The sequence below is a fragment of the Neoarthrinium moseri genome (assembly GCF_022829205.1).
Source record: "Neoarthrinium moseri strain CBS 164.80 chromosome Unknown scaffold3_Wmoseri_CBS_16480, whole genome shotgun sequence".
Lineage (NCBI taxonomy): Eukaryota > Fungi > Ascomycota > Sordariomycetes > Amphisphaeriales > Apiosporaceae > Neoarthrinium > Neoarthrinium moseri.
Genome location: NW_026055117.1, coordinates 128502 through 145315, shown reverse-complemented (window position 1 = coordinate 145315; position 16814 = coordinate 128502). Strand labels below are relative to the sequence as shown.

Genomic DNA, 16814 nt, shown 5'->3' with positions numbered 1-16814 from the left:
TGGAGGGAATCTCGAAGGTCTGCGTTCCAGTCGATATGAAAGCTAGGTGTGCTCAGGCCTGAACGTCCAATTTCCCACTGCGAAGGCTTTTGCCTTGTATTGACCCAAGGAGGATCAAGGGCCCACCTGTGTATAGGTAGAGGGCCCACAATATACCAAGCTCGTGATCTGTGCCAGAATGGCGTTATCACGCCGGCTTAGTATACTAGCGGGGAAGCGGACCTAGAAATCAGCACCGACGGCACCGGAGCAGTGGTTTCCGGTGTTTTCAGGGTTTCCACGGAAAGTCGGAAGTCGGCCGACAAACCGACCAGGGATTATTACCTTCAGGCACTATATCTTGCATACGCAGAGGACAAAAATTCTCAATGGCCATTTTCTGAACCCTGAACAACTAGCCCGGAAGTTGATAGCCGAACAAGTTTCCCTGGCCATCTGGCAAACATGGCGGCACCACGACCCAACGTTCTCATCATTCTCGCCGATGATCTCGGTTTCTCCGATGTCGGGGCTTTCGGCGGTGAAATTGAGACGCCGAATATCGACAGGCTTGCACAAGAGGGATTGCGCCTGACTGAATTCCACACAGCGTCGGCATGCTCGCCCACAAGGGCTATGCTCTTGTCCGGTGAGTGCTCGACGGCTTATCTGCCGTGTACTCACCGAGCCGTGATAACTCTAATCCGGCGCAGGTACCGATCATCATGTTGCTGGCATTGGATCCATGGCTGAGCGCATGACGGAGGAAATTGAGGGAAAACCAGGCTACGAGGGGTATCTCAATGACCGCGTAGTTTCTTTGCAGGAGATCCTCCGTGACGCTGGCTACGAAACCCTGATGTCCGGGAAGTGGCACCTTGGCCAAACGCCGGATCGAATCCCAGGTGCAAGAGGATTTGACCGCTCATTCAGCATGCTGCGTGGCTGCCACAACCACTATGGCTGGGAGCCAACCATTGCCGAAGGACGACACACGATGCCCCGGATGGCAGCCACGCTATGCAGATTATACTCGGAGAACGATAAGATCATCAGCCCGGACGATCTTCCGAAGGGTTTCTACTCCTCGGACAGTTTCACGGATACCCTTCTAGAGTACCTGGACGACAGACAAGAACGGAAGGACGGCCGGCCCTTCTTTGCGTACCTACCTTTCAGTGCGCCGCATTGGCCCTTGCAAGCACCCAAGGAGTCGATCGACAAATACAAAGGCGTCTATGATGGCGGTCCAGAAGTATTGCGCCAACAGCGGCTCAAATCACTTAAAGCAATGGGCCTCGTTCCCGAGTCTGCCGTTCCGGCAGCTGTTGTTGCCAAGGCCGAAGACGGGTCTGACGTCAAGACCTGGGAAGAGATGACCGAAGAGGAGCGGCGGCTCTCAGCAAGAAAGATGGAAGCTTATGCTGGCATGGTAGATCGTATCGACTGGAACGTGGGGCGGGTGGTGTCCTTCCTGGAGAAGACCGGACAGATGGTGAGTTCTTCAAGGAGCGGCCCCCTACGGTCTGAACGCGACGCGCTGACCAATTAACCGATAAGGACAACACTATTGTCATGTTTTTCTCTGACAATGGCGCAGAAGGAGCGCAATTCGAGGCTTGGCCCATCACCGCTGGTGGTGACATCGAAGCTCATATTAAAAAGTATCATGACAATTCGGTGGAGAATATTGGGGCTTACAACTCTTTTGCTTGGTATGGCTCCCGATGGGCCTCAGCATCGACAGCGCCTAGCCTGCTCTTCAAGATGTTCACCTCTGAAGGGGGCATTAGAGTTCCTTTCGTCATGAGATACCCGCCTTTGTCCAAAGTCAAGCCCGGCTCAGTCGATCACTCTTTCTGTACTGTGATGGACATTATGCCCACTATTCTGGACATCTGCCAAATCCCGCACCCTGGCACGCTATATAACGACCGCGAGGTTGCCCCTGTGGCGGGAAGAACGTGGCTACCATACCTAAAGGGGGAAGAGAACGCTATTCATTCTGAGGACCACGTGACTGGATGGGAATTGTTTAATCGCAGGGCCATCCGCAAAGGACCATGGAAGGGACTCTACATCCCAAAGCCACATGGACCGGAACGCTGGCAGCTTTTCAACGTTCTCGATGACCCTGGCGAAACAAACGACCTCGCCGAGACCTTACCCGCCAAGATGAAGGAGATGGTTGGCTTGTATGCGGACTACGTCAAAAAGCATGGAGTCATTGAGCAGTCCATGGCGAGTAGAGGCAAATGGAATGATCGACTGAATAGCCAAGCTTAGCATGATATCCCAAAGAGTTATTTTTGGTTGCGTTGTTCTCGTTTTTCACAACGATTTACGTGCCGAAGACTCAGATACACCCTCGTTGGCTGTGGAACAAATCAAACCTGGTGCATTTCGATATAGTGTACGAAGAGAAAGCGCCGGTGCCTTAGGTAGGGGGTCTTGAATACATATGCCAGCAGTTTCAATAGTTGAAATCATACGTTCTGAAGCCTTTTGTATATACGCCACTCAAGTTATGGCTCGGTTTTACGTCTAATAAATGGCCAACTTGTCAAATTCCATATATGCTTTCCCTTAACTAATCTCATCTTTCAGCGCCGTATTCTAGTTTGGCCTCGTGCTCCCCTCGGAGGCGGGAATAACGACAGTCCTTGCCGACGTGCCGAAAGGGCCAGTCAAGTTGCAAGTCAACGGGTTGAACTTGCCCCTTTGAACACAGAACATGTATGTGTCTGGGTCGCTGGGGTTACCAGGGTTTGACTTGAGAAGTTGTGTACCATCTAGACCCGCGCTGCACAGATATCACAGTCAGCAACGTTGCTTTATATGTACAAGATAGGGGATGGGGGTTCTAGGCCCTGTAATATATGTACTTACCCATCAGCCGTCAGGGTCTCCCATAATTCAACACGGAAGTTCCTGGTGCTCGTCCATCCATCTGTAGGCAGACGGAATTGCAACGCAGGGTTGGCGCACGGCGTCCAGGCTGTCGGGCCTGGATTGGTACCAGAAGGCCAACCGACTCGGCATGTTGTGTCAAGAGTGCCGCTGCTCGTTGATGCAGGGTCTGGGTAAGTCACTGCGATACTGACAGAGGAGTCGACGGATTCGTCGCCGAAAGGCCCAGGTTCCGGGAAGGTGGCCCCTAAGCTCGTAATGATGAACTGGGGAGCATCGCGGGTTTGGAGGGGTTGAGCGAGAACAACAGAGAGAAAGGGAAGGAGGGAAGCGATGGTGCTTGGACTGTACATCTTGCAGAGGGGGTGCAGGTCTACGGTAAATAGTAGATGAATAAATATAACCAACACTCAAAGGCTCGCTCGTCGACTATGACTTGGAATGCAGTGTAATAGAATGATTGAAAACGATCATACTGCGAGGATTCTTTCTACTTATAACAAATGAGAACTACAACGCCACAGAAACTGTGGCATATTTCAACCTTCCAGCCTGCCGTCGTCGCTTGAGCCACTCATCATTGTCTCTTTTCGAATTCGTCCTTGTGACCTGAGTCATCTATACGCTGACCCGTATTGTCCGGCTGTGCCTTCGAGAAATTTTTTTTGAAAGTAGCGAATCCTGTTCGGATACGAGATATTTCGTGATCCTTCTGGGCTGGTTTCTTTCATAATATTCGTGATGGCCCAATCAGCACCGGGGCGAGGTGGCGCATTCTCATCTCGGTCCGCTTAAAGCTGAGGACCCCTGGCGTGGAAGATGCCGTCAGCAACGCCTCGGTCAGCGCCAGGTCGCCAGGCTACCAATTGCAGGCTGGGTGTCGGGTCCGCCGCCGGTTCCCTCATTTCCCTTCAGCTCGGTGATAGCCGCTGATCTATACTCGATTCTTATCATTCCATTCATGATTGCGTAGGTAATTGACGCCGCTCTATAGAACGGCCGCGTAGAACCACATAGATTCTGATTTGGTCCTGGCGGTAGCGTGTTCCGCGCACCCGCGCCCAGCCACAGCTCATGTCCACTGAAAACTGGCTCAGGTCACCATGAGGCTTACTGAAATCTGAACGCATATCGCAGGAACGGATGCATATGTTCAATTGTTGTTTTAGACTTGATTATTCTATCGCCATGACATATCGAGCAATTCTTCGGCGTTTAACGGGGCGTATGGCTGACGCGTGGCGCGGCTCAGAAAACTGGAATCTCAACAGGTTTATCTGTAAACAATACTAGAGGTAGTGACGATTGCGCCATACTGTTACGTGCCCGTATATGCGATGAAGGCTGGCAAGATTGTAGACCCTACGCCACTATCGCCCAACATATGTTGTCCGTCTGCCTGCCCGAGACATAACACACCTTTGAACTTCCTCAGCCTCTTGCACTGCGGCAGATCTAGTAAGTCTGGTCCGTTTCAACCACTGGCCCGGTATATGTCTTCTTTGCCCAGAAAATATAGTATAGCATGCTGAATAATGTAACTGTGCCAAATACTAGTATAGACCAATTCATATTCTGTGGGGTAACCTGACTGTACGCCGGCCAAAAACTGGAAAACAAGACAAAAATTATATATATACAAGAGAACGTGTTGTTAACAATCCCCAGGACTCTAGGAAGATGCCAGGGTCCCCAGGTTAGTGTTGTGCCTGTAGTATTAGTCAACGAGTTTTCAGAGTTCGGTAGGCGGATACCTCCAGTAACGCGACGATAAAGAAGCAGCGAGGCAACAACCAGATAGGATCCAAACAGGCCTGCCACAGAAATGGATATGACGCCGTTGAATGCAGTCGCGCTTCCGATGTTAATGAGAGACAGAATGATGGAGACCGTAACTGTGATCATAACGCAATAGACGGGGATGCTGGTCCGGCGACTGACTTTCTTTAAGATCCGCCATCCAGGAAGCCTTCGGTCACGCGCGAAAGCCCAGTATACCCTTGATGTCGAAGAAACGAGGCCTGTGGTGGCGCTGAACGCCAAGATAACAACAAACGCAGACATAACCGTAGCTCCTGCAAGTGACCCTACGGCGTTGTAAAAGATAGCCATAAAAGGGTAGATCGGATTCTCTTCCAGTCTCATCTCGATGTCACCCATGCAATACATTGTAGCAATCAGCATGGCAAATCCCAAGACTCCGTTGATGCAGAGTCCTATCATCAGGGACCACGGGACTGTAACAGCTGGATTGCGGACCTCCTCGGACATCTGGACAAACATGAGTGCTTCTGTAAGCGCAACAGAAAAGTGGGAGTCAAGATCTCATACGTGAATGGCACCATCACCCCCGACGAATGCAAATACGTTCCCCAAAATCCCGATACAGAGAGATAGCCCTTGCGTTGGCCACTCGCCAAGATTTAGCCAGTTATTCCACACAACATCAGATGGTGTATGTTCGCTGAGAAATACAAGAGGAAATATAATAGCGAAGAACCCGATGATGTGTAATACAAGTACCAAGCCTTCGAATTTGGCCAACATGGACGAGAGCGCAGTATTTATTGAGTAGCCAAGAATAAGGACCGCCCAGAAAAAGAGTGTACCATGCCAGTTCTGCATAGTGTCCAGGTAGTCCGGGTGTGTGAGCAGGATGAGGCCTTGGATTGCGGTGCCGGTTAAGTAGGCTCCCGATGCAGTAGCCGCCTGCCAGCCGGTAAGAGTCAACCACCCGGTAATGAAGCTGAGAAATCGGCGATAAGAAGTAGGTGCCATCATAGAGACCCAATGGTATTGTCCACCCGATGTTGGAGCCATTGAGGCCAATTCAGAAAGTGTCGCAAAAACCGAAATTGTGCCTATCCACACCAGGATGAACCCGTAGAGGATTCCAGAGGGCCCCCCACTGCCGGTTTGAGTTAAGAATTTCTTCTCCAGTTCAATGTGCTGAAGATACCTACTTTTGCAGTCCGGAAAGGAAGACACTGTTCGCTTTTTAGTACACCTGCATGGGCGAGTTCGTCACTCGGAGGCATTCGCACAGAGTAAACTTACATGAGACTTCCTTCCCATGTGATGAGAATTGTACAGCTGAAACCTAATATGGTCCAGAAACCAAAGTTACGTTTGAGAACGGGCCTTTTCCCTAGCCGCGCAAGTGTTGCATCGTCGCGAGCAAAGCCTCCCGGCACTTCTTGCTCGGTGGCTGTTTGCACGCTCTCCTTTGCGGGATCGTTGGGAGGCATGAATTTGGTATTTGGCGAGGGGTAGAAGAACCTAGAATGCGGAACTGTGAAGAGAAGAAGTCATGGAAGGTGCAAGATAAAGCTGGCATTGGAGCAAGATGTACGCACCACCTGCTGGAAAGAAGCCAGACGAGTGGATATGAGTTAAGGAGTGAGACGGTCGGGAGCACATGTATTCTGTAAGGGAGGCCATGAATGTGGAAACCACCTTCTGCCCGACATGCAATAGGTCCAGAAAGGTTGCTGCACGGCTCGCCCCTCACTCTATGTGGTAGCATCCAAGGGTAGGTCACATACTAAGTCCAAGCGGTGATCAGGGATTTTCGGCTCAGCAAATAGTGTTGGTTGGTGGATGCAGTTGGTTGTTGGTTGAGTACGTATGTACCTACTCGCTTGTATGTCAGCACTACATATGTACGCCGCCCCGCCTCTTGTTTTATTCGGATCTCTGCACCAGAGCCCAGCATTCTTCCCAGGAACTCCTTGATGATAATTTGCCCCACGTTTCCGTCTCCTCTTGTTGCTTGTCAAGAATATTATACGGGCGCAATACCGGAACGGCAGTTTGGTCAATTACTCAGGACAAGATGACTTTAAAACTTCTCGAAATTGACCCGGAGACCGACTTCCCTGATATTTCCAGGTGTATGTTCGAATCACATGAAACGCCTGTTCAGCCATTTTTCCAAGCCTTCTTCCCTACTCATGGACATGGAGATCAGGCTCGCGAAGATGCCATAGCTGAAGGCGCGGCCCGTCTACGTTCATGGCACACCGAGGACCCTACAAGCTACTGGCAGAAAGTAGTCGACACTAGCACAGGTCAGATCGCTGGTGCGGCGCTTTGGAACATTTGTAAAGAAGACCCATTTGCTGAGGAACACCAAATGGAAGTAACCTGGTTCCCAAATGACAAATCGCGTCATTTTGTCGAGCAGTTCCTTCAGATTTATGAAGAACCAAGAGCTCGCGTAGGCCGGCGACCCCAAGTCTGTAAGTTACAGGATTCGGGCGCGCGAACAATGAGTTTCGCAGTGTAATTGACCTATCACACAGACCTATTTATTCTTTTCACTCACCCAAATTACCGCCGCCAAGGCGCCGCCCAGCAATGCTTGAACTGGGGCATGAATAAAGCCGATGAGATGGGTGTTGAAATGTTCTTGGACTCAACACCAGTTGGGAAACCCTTATATGAGGCGAACAAGTTTCACGTTATCGAAAAGACTGTCATCATTCCTCAGGTAGACAACCCAGACGAAAAGTGGAAGGAAGCCGAAGAGAAGATTGGCCACTCAACTTGGTGGCTCATGTGGAGACCGGTACGAGGGCACTATGAAGAGGGCGTAACTATGAAACCATGGGAGAAAAATTAAGCTTGTGGTTCCTCGTTATTCTCTATACTATATTCCAGTTTCATTTGGAGTGATCAATTTGGACTATGTTGGACTTGCTTGTTTATATTTTCTCTTAGATGTTCTGGGGCAAGCAAGTGACCATTGATTTTGAATACAAAGGGTGAAGGTGGCATGCATCTGCGTGTGCATATCACCGACATAGATAACAAACAGGATTTTAATATCAGTTTCGAGGCCAACGAAACATTTAGTACAGAAATCAACTTCTAAATAACGGCGATGATTGGCTCTCGACCATGGAGATTGATGACACGAAGGAGAAGGCGTTCCCGTAAGTTGGGGCGATGTTGCGCTATTCGGAAAGAAGGATTGAAAATTTGACGCCTGATCATCACTTACTATCAAATTTTCTGATAAGACTTGTGTCCTGCACGTTAATGATTTGTCATGGCTTTGCATCTCTAAGACATTTCGCGATCGAAATATAGGGGTGAAACATTCTTCGTTTCCTACCAACGCCATACTATCAAGACGTTGATGCTTCAATTAGTGCCACTTATGTTATACAGGCTGCATTACTCTATCACATAGCATTAGGGTGCTGACATCACGTATGAGTCTAGAGTCTCTCCACAAACCGTGTAGTAGGAAAATATAAAGGACCAAAGGAATGGAAATTATAGTCTACCGATCATATCTTTAAGCGTTCTTGGGAACTGTCATCAAATCCAGGAGAAATTTCCCGGGGAATCGTGGGATCCCAATGGGATGCGCTTTGCCTCATCTTTGCACAGGTGGCTCTATCTCTCCTTTGCCGGGAAAAGTAGAAAGCCCTCCTTATGGAGGTACTCTATCCCTTACTCTCAATGCAACGTTACATCCCATAATTCAATCAACCTTGATCCCCCACAACCAAGCGTGTTCTTTCAGCCGGGATGCTTAGTCCCGACCTTACCATCTCCTCTCATTGACTTCATAGCTCCCTTGCAGCTCATTTTGACTTGGCGCATATCTTGGTTTGTTGAGTTGCCATCAAACAAGCGAATTTGTCCATCCGCGTTGATGATATCGATCCCTCTATCACGTCATGGTATTAGCACACTACAGCGAGCAAGTTTCAAGGTCAATCAACCTTGCTATGGTGGCGGCCGTGATAGCCATTACCGATCAAACCTCCATCTTGCTGGTTGTCGTTCGTGATGCCAGTGCAGGCCTCGATATAGAGCTGCGAAAGAAGGTCAACCAAGTTCCCCGAGGATCGACGACGCTACTATCCCCTTGAGTCAAGATTGTATACTTAACGAGCATGACAACAGCCGAGGGCTGAGGAACTCGGATGCTATACGTGAGAACAACCTCAATATTGACGTGGAGAAAGGCGAGGGCAATGAGATCAGGCGTAATGTTGGCTCTGATGCTACGGTACTGCAACCGATCATAACCAGAATGACTTCATGGACGGTGAAACATCTCCTGGTGGGATGGTCACGCTGATCCGAAAAGTTCGTACAACTGGCCTAGCTGGCGCAAATGGACCAACTGCGACCTCATCAGTACCATGACTTTCTTGACCCAACTCGCCTCTTCCATTTTTGTCGCCCCTTATCCAAGATCTAAACCAGCATCCCAATTGACCACACCCCCAATGTGGGATTTGTCGCCTTGACAGTCGGCTGCGCTCTGGTTCCGAGTATGAACGTCCTGATTGTCTGCGGTGTATGCGGTTCAGCGTCCTTAACCATCGGAGGTGGCGGTGCAAAGCCGGTTATGAGGCCCGAATATCGCCTGCCATATCTTTCTAGCGATGCACTGCTTGTACCAACTGGACCTGTTATCTACGGTTGGACCGCGTATTACCGTGTCCCATGAATTGTGCCCATTATTGGGACGTGCATTACAGGTATTGGTATTCAGATCATTTGCATAGCTACCACTCTATATCTGATTGATACCTTCACGACTTACGCCGCGTCCGCCTTGGCCGCAAATACCGTGGTCCACTCCATAATGGGCGCTGTGCTGCCGCTCGCCGGCTCGCCCACGTATCTGGCGTTAGGACTAGGATGGGGCAACACCTTGCTAGCCTTTATTGCCCTTGTCCTGGTGCCTGTGGCGGTTTTATTTACTAAGTATAATGAGCCACTGAGGGAAAAGTTGTCGATTAAGGACTTGTAGGAAAGTTTGAAAACCGTGTTGTTCGGATAATATAGACACGAACACCGTCAGTAACACAAGCACTGTAGCATTGCTAATTGGACCATCATATGGTCTAGTATTTTCAACCCCGACGAAACAACATTCCTTGAATAACCCATGATGACAGCATAGCGATCATGTTACATGATGGAATATGCCATGTTTCTTTATTTCGGTTCGAGGAAAACTCCTCTCGACAGAATCGCATGCGTGTATTACAAACCGCCCTACCTGGTCGGTTCCCATTTTCAGCTTTGCACAGTACCAGGCTGAGTGAGTTACTGGTAAGAATTGTAACTTGCCCTTAAGTCTGTTCAATATTCAAAATCGGAACATTTCGGTCCTGGAAGTCTACCTGCTAGCCAAGGAACTAGGACTACAAAGACGCGATGAGGCAGCGGAAGACCGGAGCTGCCGATGCAACCTCAGAATAGCAACAATTCCCTCAAGGCACTCCGAAACTGTTCGCTTCCTCTGCATTATACCGTGTTGCCCGGGTTGGATTAAGGACTTCGGATTTAGAGGACTTGATCTGATACTCTGAATAGCACGCCCACAGCCTCTAATCCTATGGTAGGACTTCAACTGTTGTACAGAAATAATGACCAGCCCGGCCATTCCGTCTATCTCACAACACACTATCTTGATAAGTGTCGACTCTGGCCACTTAACTCCGAAAATCCTTTTGCAACTGGGATGCGACAACGTTGATATCTGACCACCAAAATGGCTGATACAATATTGATACCATCCCCAGCCTAAGGAGCTTCGGCCTGTCGAGATAAGGCCGGGTAGTTTACTAGATTTACGTTGAGGATGTAATGCAGCAAAAGTCCCACACATGTAAATCGCATAAGGGGGAGTACTTATCCCTGCTCGGCTGTGCAACAGGTGATTTCTCAGCCTTGTGTAGTGGCCAATGAATCCCTTCCCAACATAACTCCCTTTTCTGACATGCAGCCGTGGCTTCATGCCACGGCAACCTCCTGTCCAGGAAGGCAACTCGGGAGATGATTTATCAGCTGCGCATTTAGAGCATGTTCGACACGCTCGTTTTCGGGGGATGCGTCTGTGCAACTGTAGAACAAGACTTTGCTGGCACTGGCGTTCACAACGATGACCGGGTAAGGGATGAACAGGTCTTGCCGAATCGCCGACCTCACCTGCTTGAGTTGAATTCAAACGGCGATAACAAGGGACCGCTTGGCGAATCAGATGATATGCAGGTGAGCGTTTTGTTCTGCGCCATAGGCGTATTAGGTTTGGGGTCGCCGAGCCCCTCCTTGGAGTGGCTGCGTGGGCTATTCGTGGCAAAGACCAGTATACAACGGCCGCCTGAGGCACGCTTATTGGAATGTTCGTCTACTTCGTGCTCCAAATTGATTGGGTTCGGGACCGTATGCAATGATACCCTCTAGATGCAACTGCCACGCTCAGTATATCTTATCGGGACCGTATGCAGTGGTATAGTGCTGTGCCCCCATCATGAGTTGCCGTGCAGGCGTTGCTTCTGTAGTGTTGCCCCTCGGTCCCGAGGAGACGGATGCAGGACACCGCTTAGCCATGCCGTCCGACCACCGGTTTCGTGGGCTGCTGTACGACACACAGTGCAGCATTCGAGAACCACTGAGTTTCGTTCGAACGTCCGGCGACGGAATACACTCAGAACATATCGAAACATTCTTGTTGTGTCTGGTGCTGACAGGGCTGATTAACGGTCAAATTTGGCTCCATATAGACGGCCGAAACTACCCTGTTAGCCTACGGCGCAGGCGGGCCCTAGTAGACGTGGGCGGTGTTTCCCCTGGACAACTCCTCGGCATCACTGTTGCGAGTCCCCACAGGTAGAGTCGTAAACACACCATTGGCCATGTCCATGACGCTGACCAGCACGACGAGAGAGGACTCTCGCCGACGGACGCGCCCAAGAAGCACGTGGAAGTCAGACCGTGCACAGCGACCCACGACTAGCCATTTCTTCGGGCGAGCATCCGAAAATGCTTGACTAGTTTGCTTTCCGGCCGGCTATGATCGTCATGAGGATTGCGCCGAGTCCTATGGGATCTTGCAGCGACGTGTCGCCGTCCCAACTGCCCAGCACGTCCAGCCCCCAAAGACACGGCAGTGGTGAGGACGATCAGCCCAGCCTAGCGGGGAGTAGCGAGACAAAGCTGACGGCACTACCCTGAAGACAGACTAGCAGAGGATCCCGCGAGCCCAATCAGGAGGCGATCTACCCCGGTCCAGGGTAAATATAACCCACCAAGATGGGTACGCTGGACCCGGGCGCGGGCCATGCAGATGGGACGCGAAATGGCTGCCTCGATCTTTGTCCCATGTCGCAGCGACCCCCCTTCGCGGCCTGTTCGCCGGGGACCTTGCTGATGGGCTGCAGGCGCCGTATGCAGACAATTCTTGCCAAATATGCATGGCTGTTGAAATGAGACAAGGTGGTACGAGGATGATTGATTAAGAGCATCTCTCCCAGTCCCCATGACTTTCTCTCCCCTGAGTGATTTGTTCTGTAAAACCACTCTACGACGTTTCCTCTTGATCACTGCACCCAAAAAAGCACTCTAGCGGTTGCTCATAGGGCGTTCGGTGCTACTCATCGATTCCGACTCCAAGAGTTTGGCGCGTGAGCGCTTCTGACCCCCAGACAAACTCGGTGTGGTTTCCGACACAGGCTCGCAATGGCCGCGATGAGCTTCAGGATAAGGGCGCTCCTGCCGCTATGGCTGCTTGCGGGACAAGTGTCGTGCGGCTCAATGGCAGCGTGGTGGACAGACCTGGGCCCGAGCCTGTTGGTCCAGGACGAGGAGAGCGGCAACATCCGATATAGTCTCTGCAACAGCCAGGACACGCCTATACTACCCGAGGACAAGACCATCACTGCTCCTCTCTTCAAGTACAAACCAAAAAATGGCACGGCCTTGGCCGGAACTGGCTGGTGGGACCATCAGCAGACTTGGGTCAGTTTACACGGGCTCACGTAATGTCGGGGGGTGTTGGGACCCATTGCTGACGCCACACGCAGGCCTCGATATTCTACCAAGACGAGGGTGATGATATCATCAACTCACTACTGAAGTGCGACACGAACACTGGGTACTGGCTCAACACGGGCGACTGGATCGTCTCGGACGGGGCGCCGTCAATCTCCAACAGCACGGGGCTCGCCGCCGTGCTGCTCGGGTCTAATGACGGATACCGTGTCTACTACCATGACACCAACAACACTCTCTGCCAGCTCGGCTACACCTCAGACACCGAGTGGGACTACAAGGGCTCTGTCTCGCACGACGGCAAGCTGGGCAACGCCATCGCCGCCGCCTGGTCCAAGAACAAGAACATCACGGTGGCGACGCCCAAGGACGGCGAGAACATCGAGGTCAGCCGCTTCTTCGACGACAACCTGTGGCACGTGACGACCTTCCCGCGCCCGCTGTCGGGCAACCTGACCACCAACGCCACCAATGCGACCAACATCAGCCTGAACGCGACCTCGACGCTGAACTTCACGCTGCCGGCCTGGGACGGGGCCCCGGGCGCCCTGGGCTTGGGCATCGACAAGGCCGCGACGCGCAGCCTGTTCTACATCGGCACCGACGCCGAGCTGTACCAGCTGGCCCAGGTCGACGGGCAGTGGCGGGCGTACGCGCGGGAGAACGCGACGCAGTGGCCGCGCGCCGACGCCGCCAAGGCCCCGCTGGCCGTGGCCTACGACCCGCAGAGCTCGAGCCTGCGCGTCTTCTACCAGAGCGGGGGCCAGGTCGTGCAGCTGCACGGCGACGGCGGGTCGTGGGCCGCGGCGGCGGTGCTGCCCAACGCCAACTCGACGGCGGCGAAGCCGACCCCGAGCTCCAGCGCCAGCGCCGATGCCTCGAGCACGGCTGGTGCCGCCGGCGGCCTGTCGACGGGCGCCAAGGCTGGCGTGGGCGTGGGTGTGAGCCTCGGCGTTGTCGCCGTTGGCGGCATGATCGGGGCCCTCTTCCTGCTGCGCAAGCGCCAGCAGCGCCGGGATGCGGCGGCCGAGGCGGCGACCATGGGCGGGGGCAGCACCGTGGGTGGCTCGACTATGGTGCAGACGCCGGTGCCGGCCTACTCGCCGCTCTCCGGGCACCTGGACCATGCGTCGCAGCAGAACGGGGGCTACGGGCACGGGGGATACGATGCACATGGCAACTGGACATATAAGCCGGTGGAGAAGCCGCCGGGCGAGCTGGATAGCTACGCGCCTGCGGTACATGAGATGCCGGAGACCCGTATGCACCATGAGATGATCGGCGAGGGCCACTACAGAGAGGCGCCGTGAAGAACACATCTTAGTATAGGTGTCTTTATTCATTTATGTAACCATAATATCATTTTGATTCCCATTCATAAACTGTTCCCAAACCATTCTTACCTGCGCCAAAACGATTCCGACACATTATTCTGGGATCAGCCCACGTTTGGCATCTTTGGCAAAGGCGCCCTTAAGGGCCTCGTGAGGCTTTTCGTAAACGGGCCGCCCGCCTAGGATATCAGAGATGTCCTTCAGTTCACGCCAGTGGGCAGCCTTGGGGCGGCGGTTCTTCCAGTCGGTGTGATCTGCCTCGAGGGTTTCCATTGGAGTAAAGACTACTGCAGCGCCCTGGATTCCGATGACCGCGGCGGTCATGGGATCGTTCTTGATAGTGGAGGCAGGTCCGAATTGCTCGAGGTGCTCCATGCACCTGATTGCGAGTCGGACTGCTCGGTGCCGGTCGAGAGGCGAAGGGACACCGCCCTGCTGAACGTGGCCTGGAATGCTGTCACGGGCTTCAAATCGCTCTTCAGCCTCGTGGCGGATGAGGTCTGCAATCAGCTTGGCTGAGAGTAGCTTGTCGGCTTTCTCGTTGACCAGAATCAAACGTCCAGCCCGAGACTGGCCCTTGTCGTTCCGGAAGACCTCCTTCAGATGTGCAATGTCAGACACGATCATGCTGAGGCTGATACCTTCCTCGGGGATGTACACAGCGCTTGCGCCGACACCAAGACTGGCAAGGGTGGCGATGTAACCTGAGCGACCTCCCTGGGTCTCGATAACGAAGACCCTTCGTCGTGTGGCAGAGGCGGACTGCTTGATCTTGTCACAGAATTCGACCAATTCGTTGAGACAGGTATCTGAGCCAAGGGAATACTCTGATCCGGGCACGTTGTTCGAAATGGTGGCAGGCAGAAGGACGAATGGGATTTGCAGCTCCGGGTACTGTTCCCTGGCCTTTCGTAATTGGGCGATGGCGTGGAAGGCCTCAAAACCTCCGACAAGGAAGAGAGCGTCGAACCTGTCCTGCTTGATGTAGTTTGCGACCAGGTCCATGCCGGACTCTTCTGGCAGCTCACGGTTTGTTCCGATTTCAGAGCCTCCCTTCCTGCCCCAGTCGTCGACATCAACCCAGTTGAACTGACGCACGGCACCGAACGGCTTATCATCATGGTGACGCACGTATCCAGCAAAGCCGTTATAAATACCAAGAGGTTCGTGTCCACGGTTTAGACAGTAGGCTACACCGGCTCTGATTGCTGCGTTCATACCGCCGGCAGGTGCTCCCACGTTGATGAAGCCGATTCGCATACGCTGTTAGAGTCAGTGAGGTGAATGAGAACGCAAGTCAGAGTTGCACAAACCTTATTAGCCGGCAACTTGACACTATCAGTTTGGCCAACGGTGGTCGTCAGATTGTAACAGTTGTACATCTCTGCAAACTCGGTATCTCTAAGAGCCATCGCCTTATTAAAATCTTGAGCTTCGATGGCCTTTGCGACCTGCTGCGTGGCTTCTACAGCCGCCATAAGAGGCTTTCGAACAATCTTGTTCTCGGTGATAGCAATAAAGCACGTCTCGGATTCAGGAGTAGCCTCGAGCAGGGTCTTGACAGCCTCAACACCTTGTAGTGTTGCCAAGATACGGTCTTCGGCAACGGCAGGGCCACCACGCTGGACGTGACCGAGGATCGTCGCACGGGTATCCAGCTTGAGGCCGTTGGGGTCTTTGAGCAGGTCGACGACCATTTGTGAACTGATCTTGTTGCCATTGATATCCTTGGCACCCTCAGCAATAATGACAATTGTCTTGCGCTTGCCCAAATCTCGGTGCTAGTGTACAGTCAGTCAAGGAGCCGCACGGCGGAGTATCCAGTGCAAAACCGTACCTTCTTCACGATCTTAGTCATATCTTGCTGCCAGTTGTCGCCTCTGGGCTTCTCGGGGATGAAAATGAAGTCGGCACCGGTAGCCACACCGGCCATCAATGCAAGATAGCCACAATGGCGTCCCATAACCTCGATAACGAAGGCACGCTGGTGGGAACTTGCGGTGGCCTCGATGTAGTCTACCATCTCACAGATGCGGGAAAGAGCCGAGGCAGCGCCAATGGTGTTGTCGGTACCGGAAAGGTCGTTGTCGATGGAGCCAACCAGTCCCACAATGTTGAGATGCCTGTAAGGAGCAACCTGCTCCTCCTTCAGCTCGCCCATGGACACCAGCTCATCCACGAGCGACGGCCACTCGGAGCGGAACTTGTCAGCACCAGTGAGGGAGCCGTCACCACCGCAGATGGCCAGGGCGTCGATTCCGTTCAGGATCATGTTCTTGGCAGCGAGGCGTCGTCCGGGCCGCTCGTAGAACTCCATGCATCGAGCCGTTCCGATGAGGGTACCTCCCTCGGACAGATATCCTCGGACGTCGTTCCATTCGGTCTTGCGGATGTCGCCGGTGACAAGGCCCTGGTAGCCCTCGTATACGCAGAAGGCATCGCAGCCCATGTAGATGGCCATGCGGACAACACTGCGCACGACGGCGTTCATGCCGGGCGAGTCACCGCCCGACGTCATAACGGCGATCTTCTTCTTGACGCCCGCCATGGTGAGCAACGGTGAGGTCGGTGAGAATCTAGGCGGATGGTCTAAGTGTCTAGGAAGACCAGGTGGTGAGAAAGTCGTACGACGGGGGCGCGGGAATTCTCAGCTCTAATAAAAATGCTAAGGATTCAGGGAGCTGGAGGGGCAGGCCAGGCGCTGAAGCTATCGATAGCTGGTGTTTCCAATGGCCCCGCCAAGCGGTTGTTATGCTGGCAGAGGAGTGAGGCGGAAGGGGACAA

The 16814-nt window shown here is 52.7% G+C and overlaps 6 protein-coding genes across 6 annotated transcripts; 3 read left to right on the top strand and 3 right to left on the bottom strand.

The window, feature by feature from the left end:
- Positions 1-444: 444 nt before the first annotated feature.
- JN550_001432 (uncharacterized protein) lies at positions 445-2265 on the top strand (the record flags this gene model as incomplete). Its single annotated transcript, XM_049312616.1, has 3 exons — positions 445-628; positions 693-1474; positions 1540-2265. The coding sequence occupies 3 exons, from the start codon at positions 445-447 to the stop codon at positions 2263-2265; spliced, it is 1692 nt and encodes a 563-aa protein (XP_049176283.1).
- A 330-nt stretch (positions 2266-2595) lies between these two features.
- JN550_001431 (uncharacterized protein) lies at positions 2596-3242 on the bottom strand (the record flags this gene model as incomplete). The annotated part of the gene is made up of 2 exons (XM_049312614.1): positions 2596-2782; positions 2869-3242. 2 exons carry the CDS (start codon positions 3240-3242, stop codon positions 2596-2598), a joined length of 561 nt encoding a protein of 186 aa, XP_049176282.1.
- Positions 3243-4586: 1344 nt separating this feature from the next.
- On the bottom strand, positions 4587-6137 carry JN550_001430 (uncharacterized protein; the record flags this gene model as incomplete). The annotated part of the gene is made up of 5 exons (XM_049312613.1): positions 4587-4598; positions 4684-5180; positions 5499-5797; positions 5853-5876; positions 5947-6137. The coding sequence occupies 5 exons, from the start codon at positions 6135-6137 to the stop codon at positions 4587-4589; spliced, it is 1023 nt and encodes a 340-aa protein (XP_049176281.1).
- A 587-nt stretch (positions 6138-6724) lies between these two features.
- Positions 6725-7513, top strand: JN550_001429 (uncharacterized protein; the record flags this gene model as incomplete). Its single annotated transcript, XM_049312612.1, has 2 exons — positions 6725-7130; positions 7194-7513. 2 exons carry the CDS (start codon positions 6725-6727, stop codon positions 7511-7513), a joined length of 726 nt encoding a protein of 241 aa, XP_049176280.1.
- A 4871-nt stretch (positions 7514-12384) lies between these two features.
- Positions 12385-14006, top strand: JN550_001428 (uncharacterized protein; the record flags this gene model as incomplete). The annotated part of the gene is made up of 2 exons (XM_049312611.1): positions 12385-12663; positions 12729-14006. The coding sequence occupies 2 exons, from the start codon at positions 12385-12387 to the stop codon at positions 14004-14006; spliced, it is 1557 nt and encodes a 518-aa protein (XP_049176279.1).
- Positions 14007-14123: 117 nt separating this feature from the next.
- On the bottom strand, positions 14124-16578 carry JN550_001427 (uncharacterized protein; the record flags this gene model as incomplete). Its single annotated transcript, XM_049312610.1, has 3 exons — positions 14124-15293; positions 15344-15811; positions 15868-16578. 3 exons carry the CDS (start codon positions 16576-16578, stop codon positions 14124-14126), a joined length of 2349 nt encoding a protein of 782 aa, XP_049176278.1.
- Between the last annotated feature and the right edge of the window lie 236 nt (positions 16579-16814).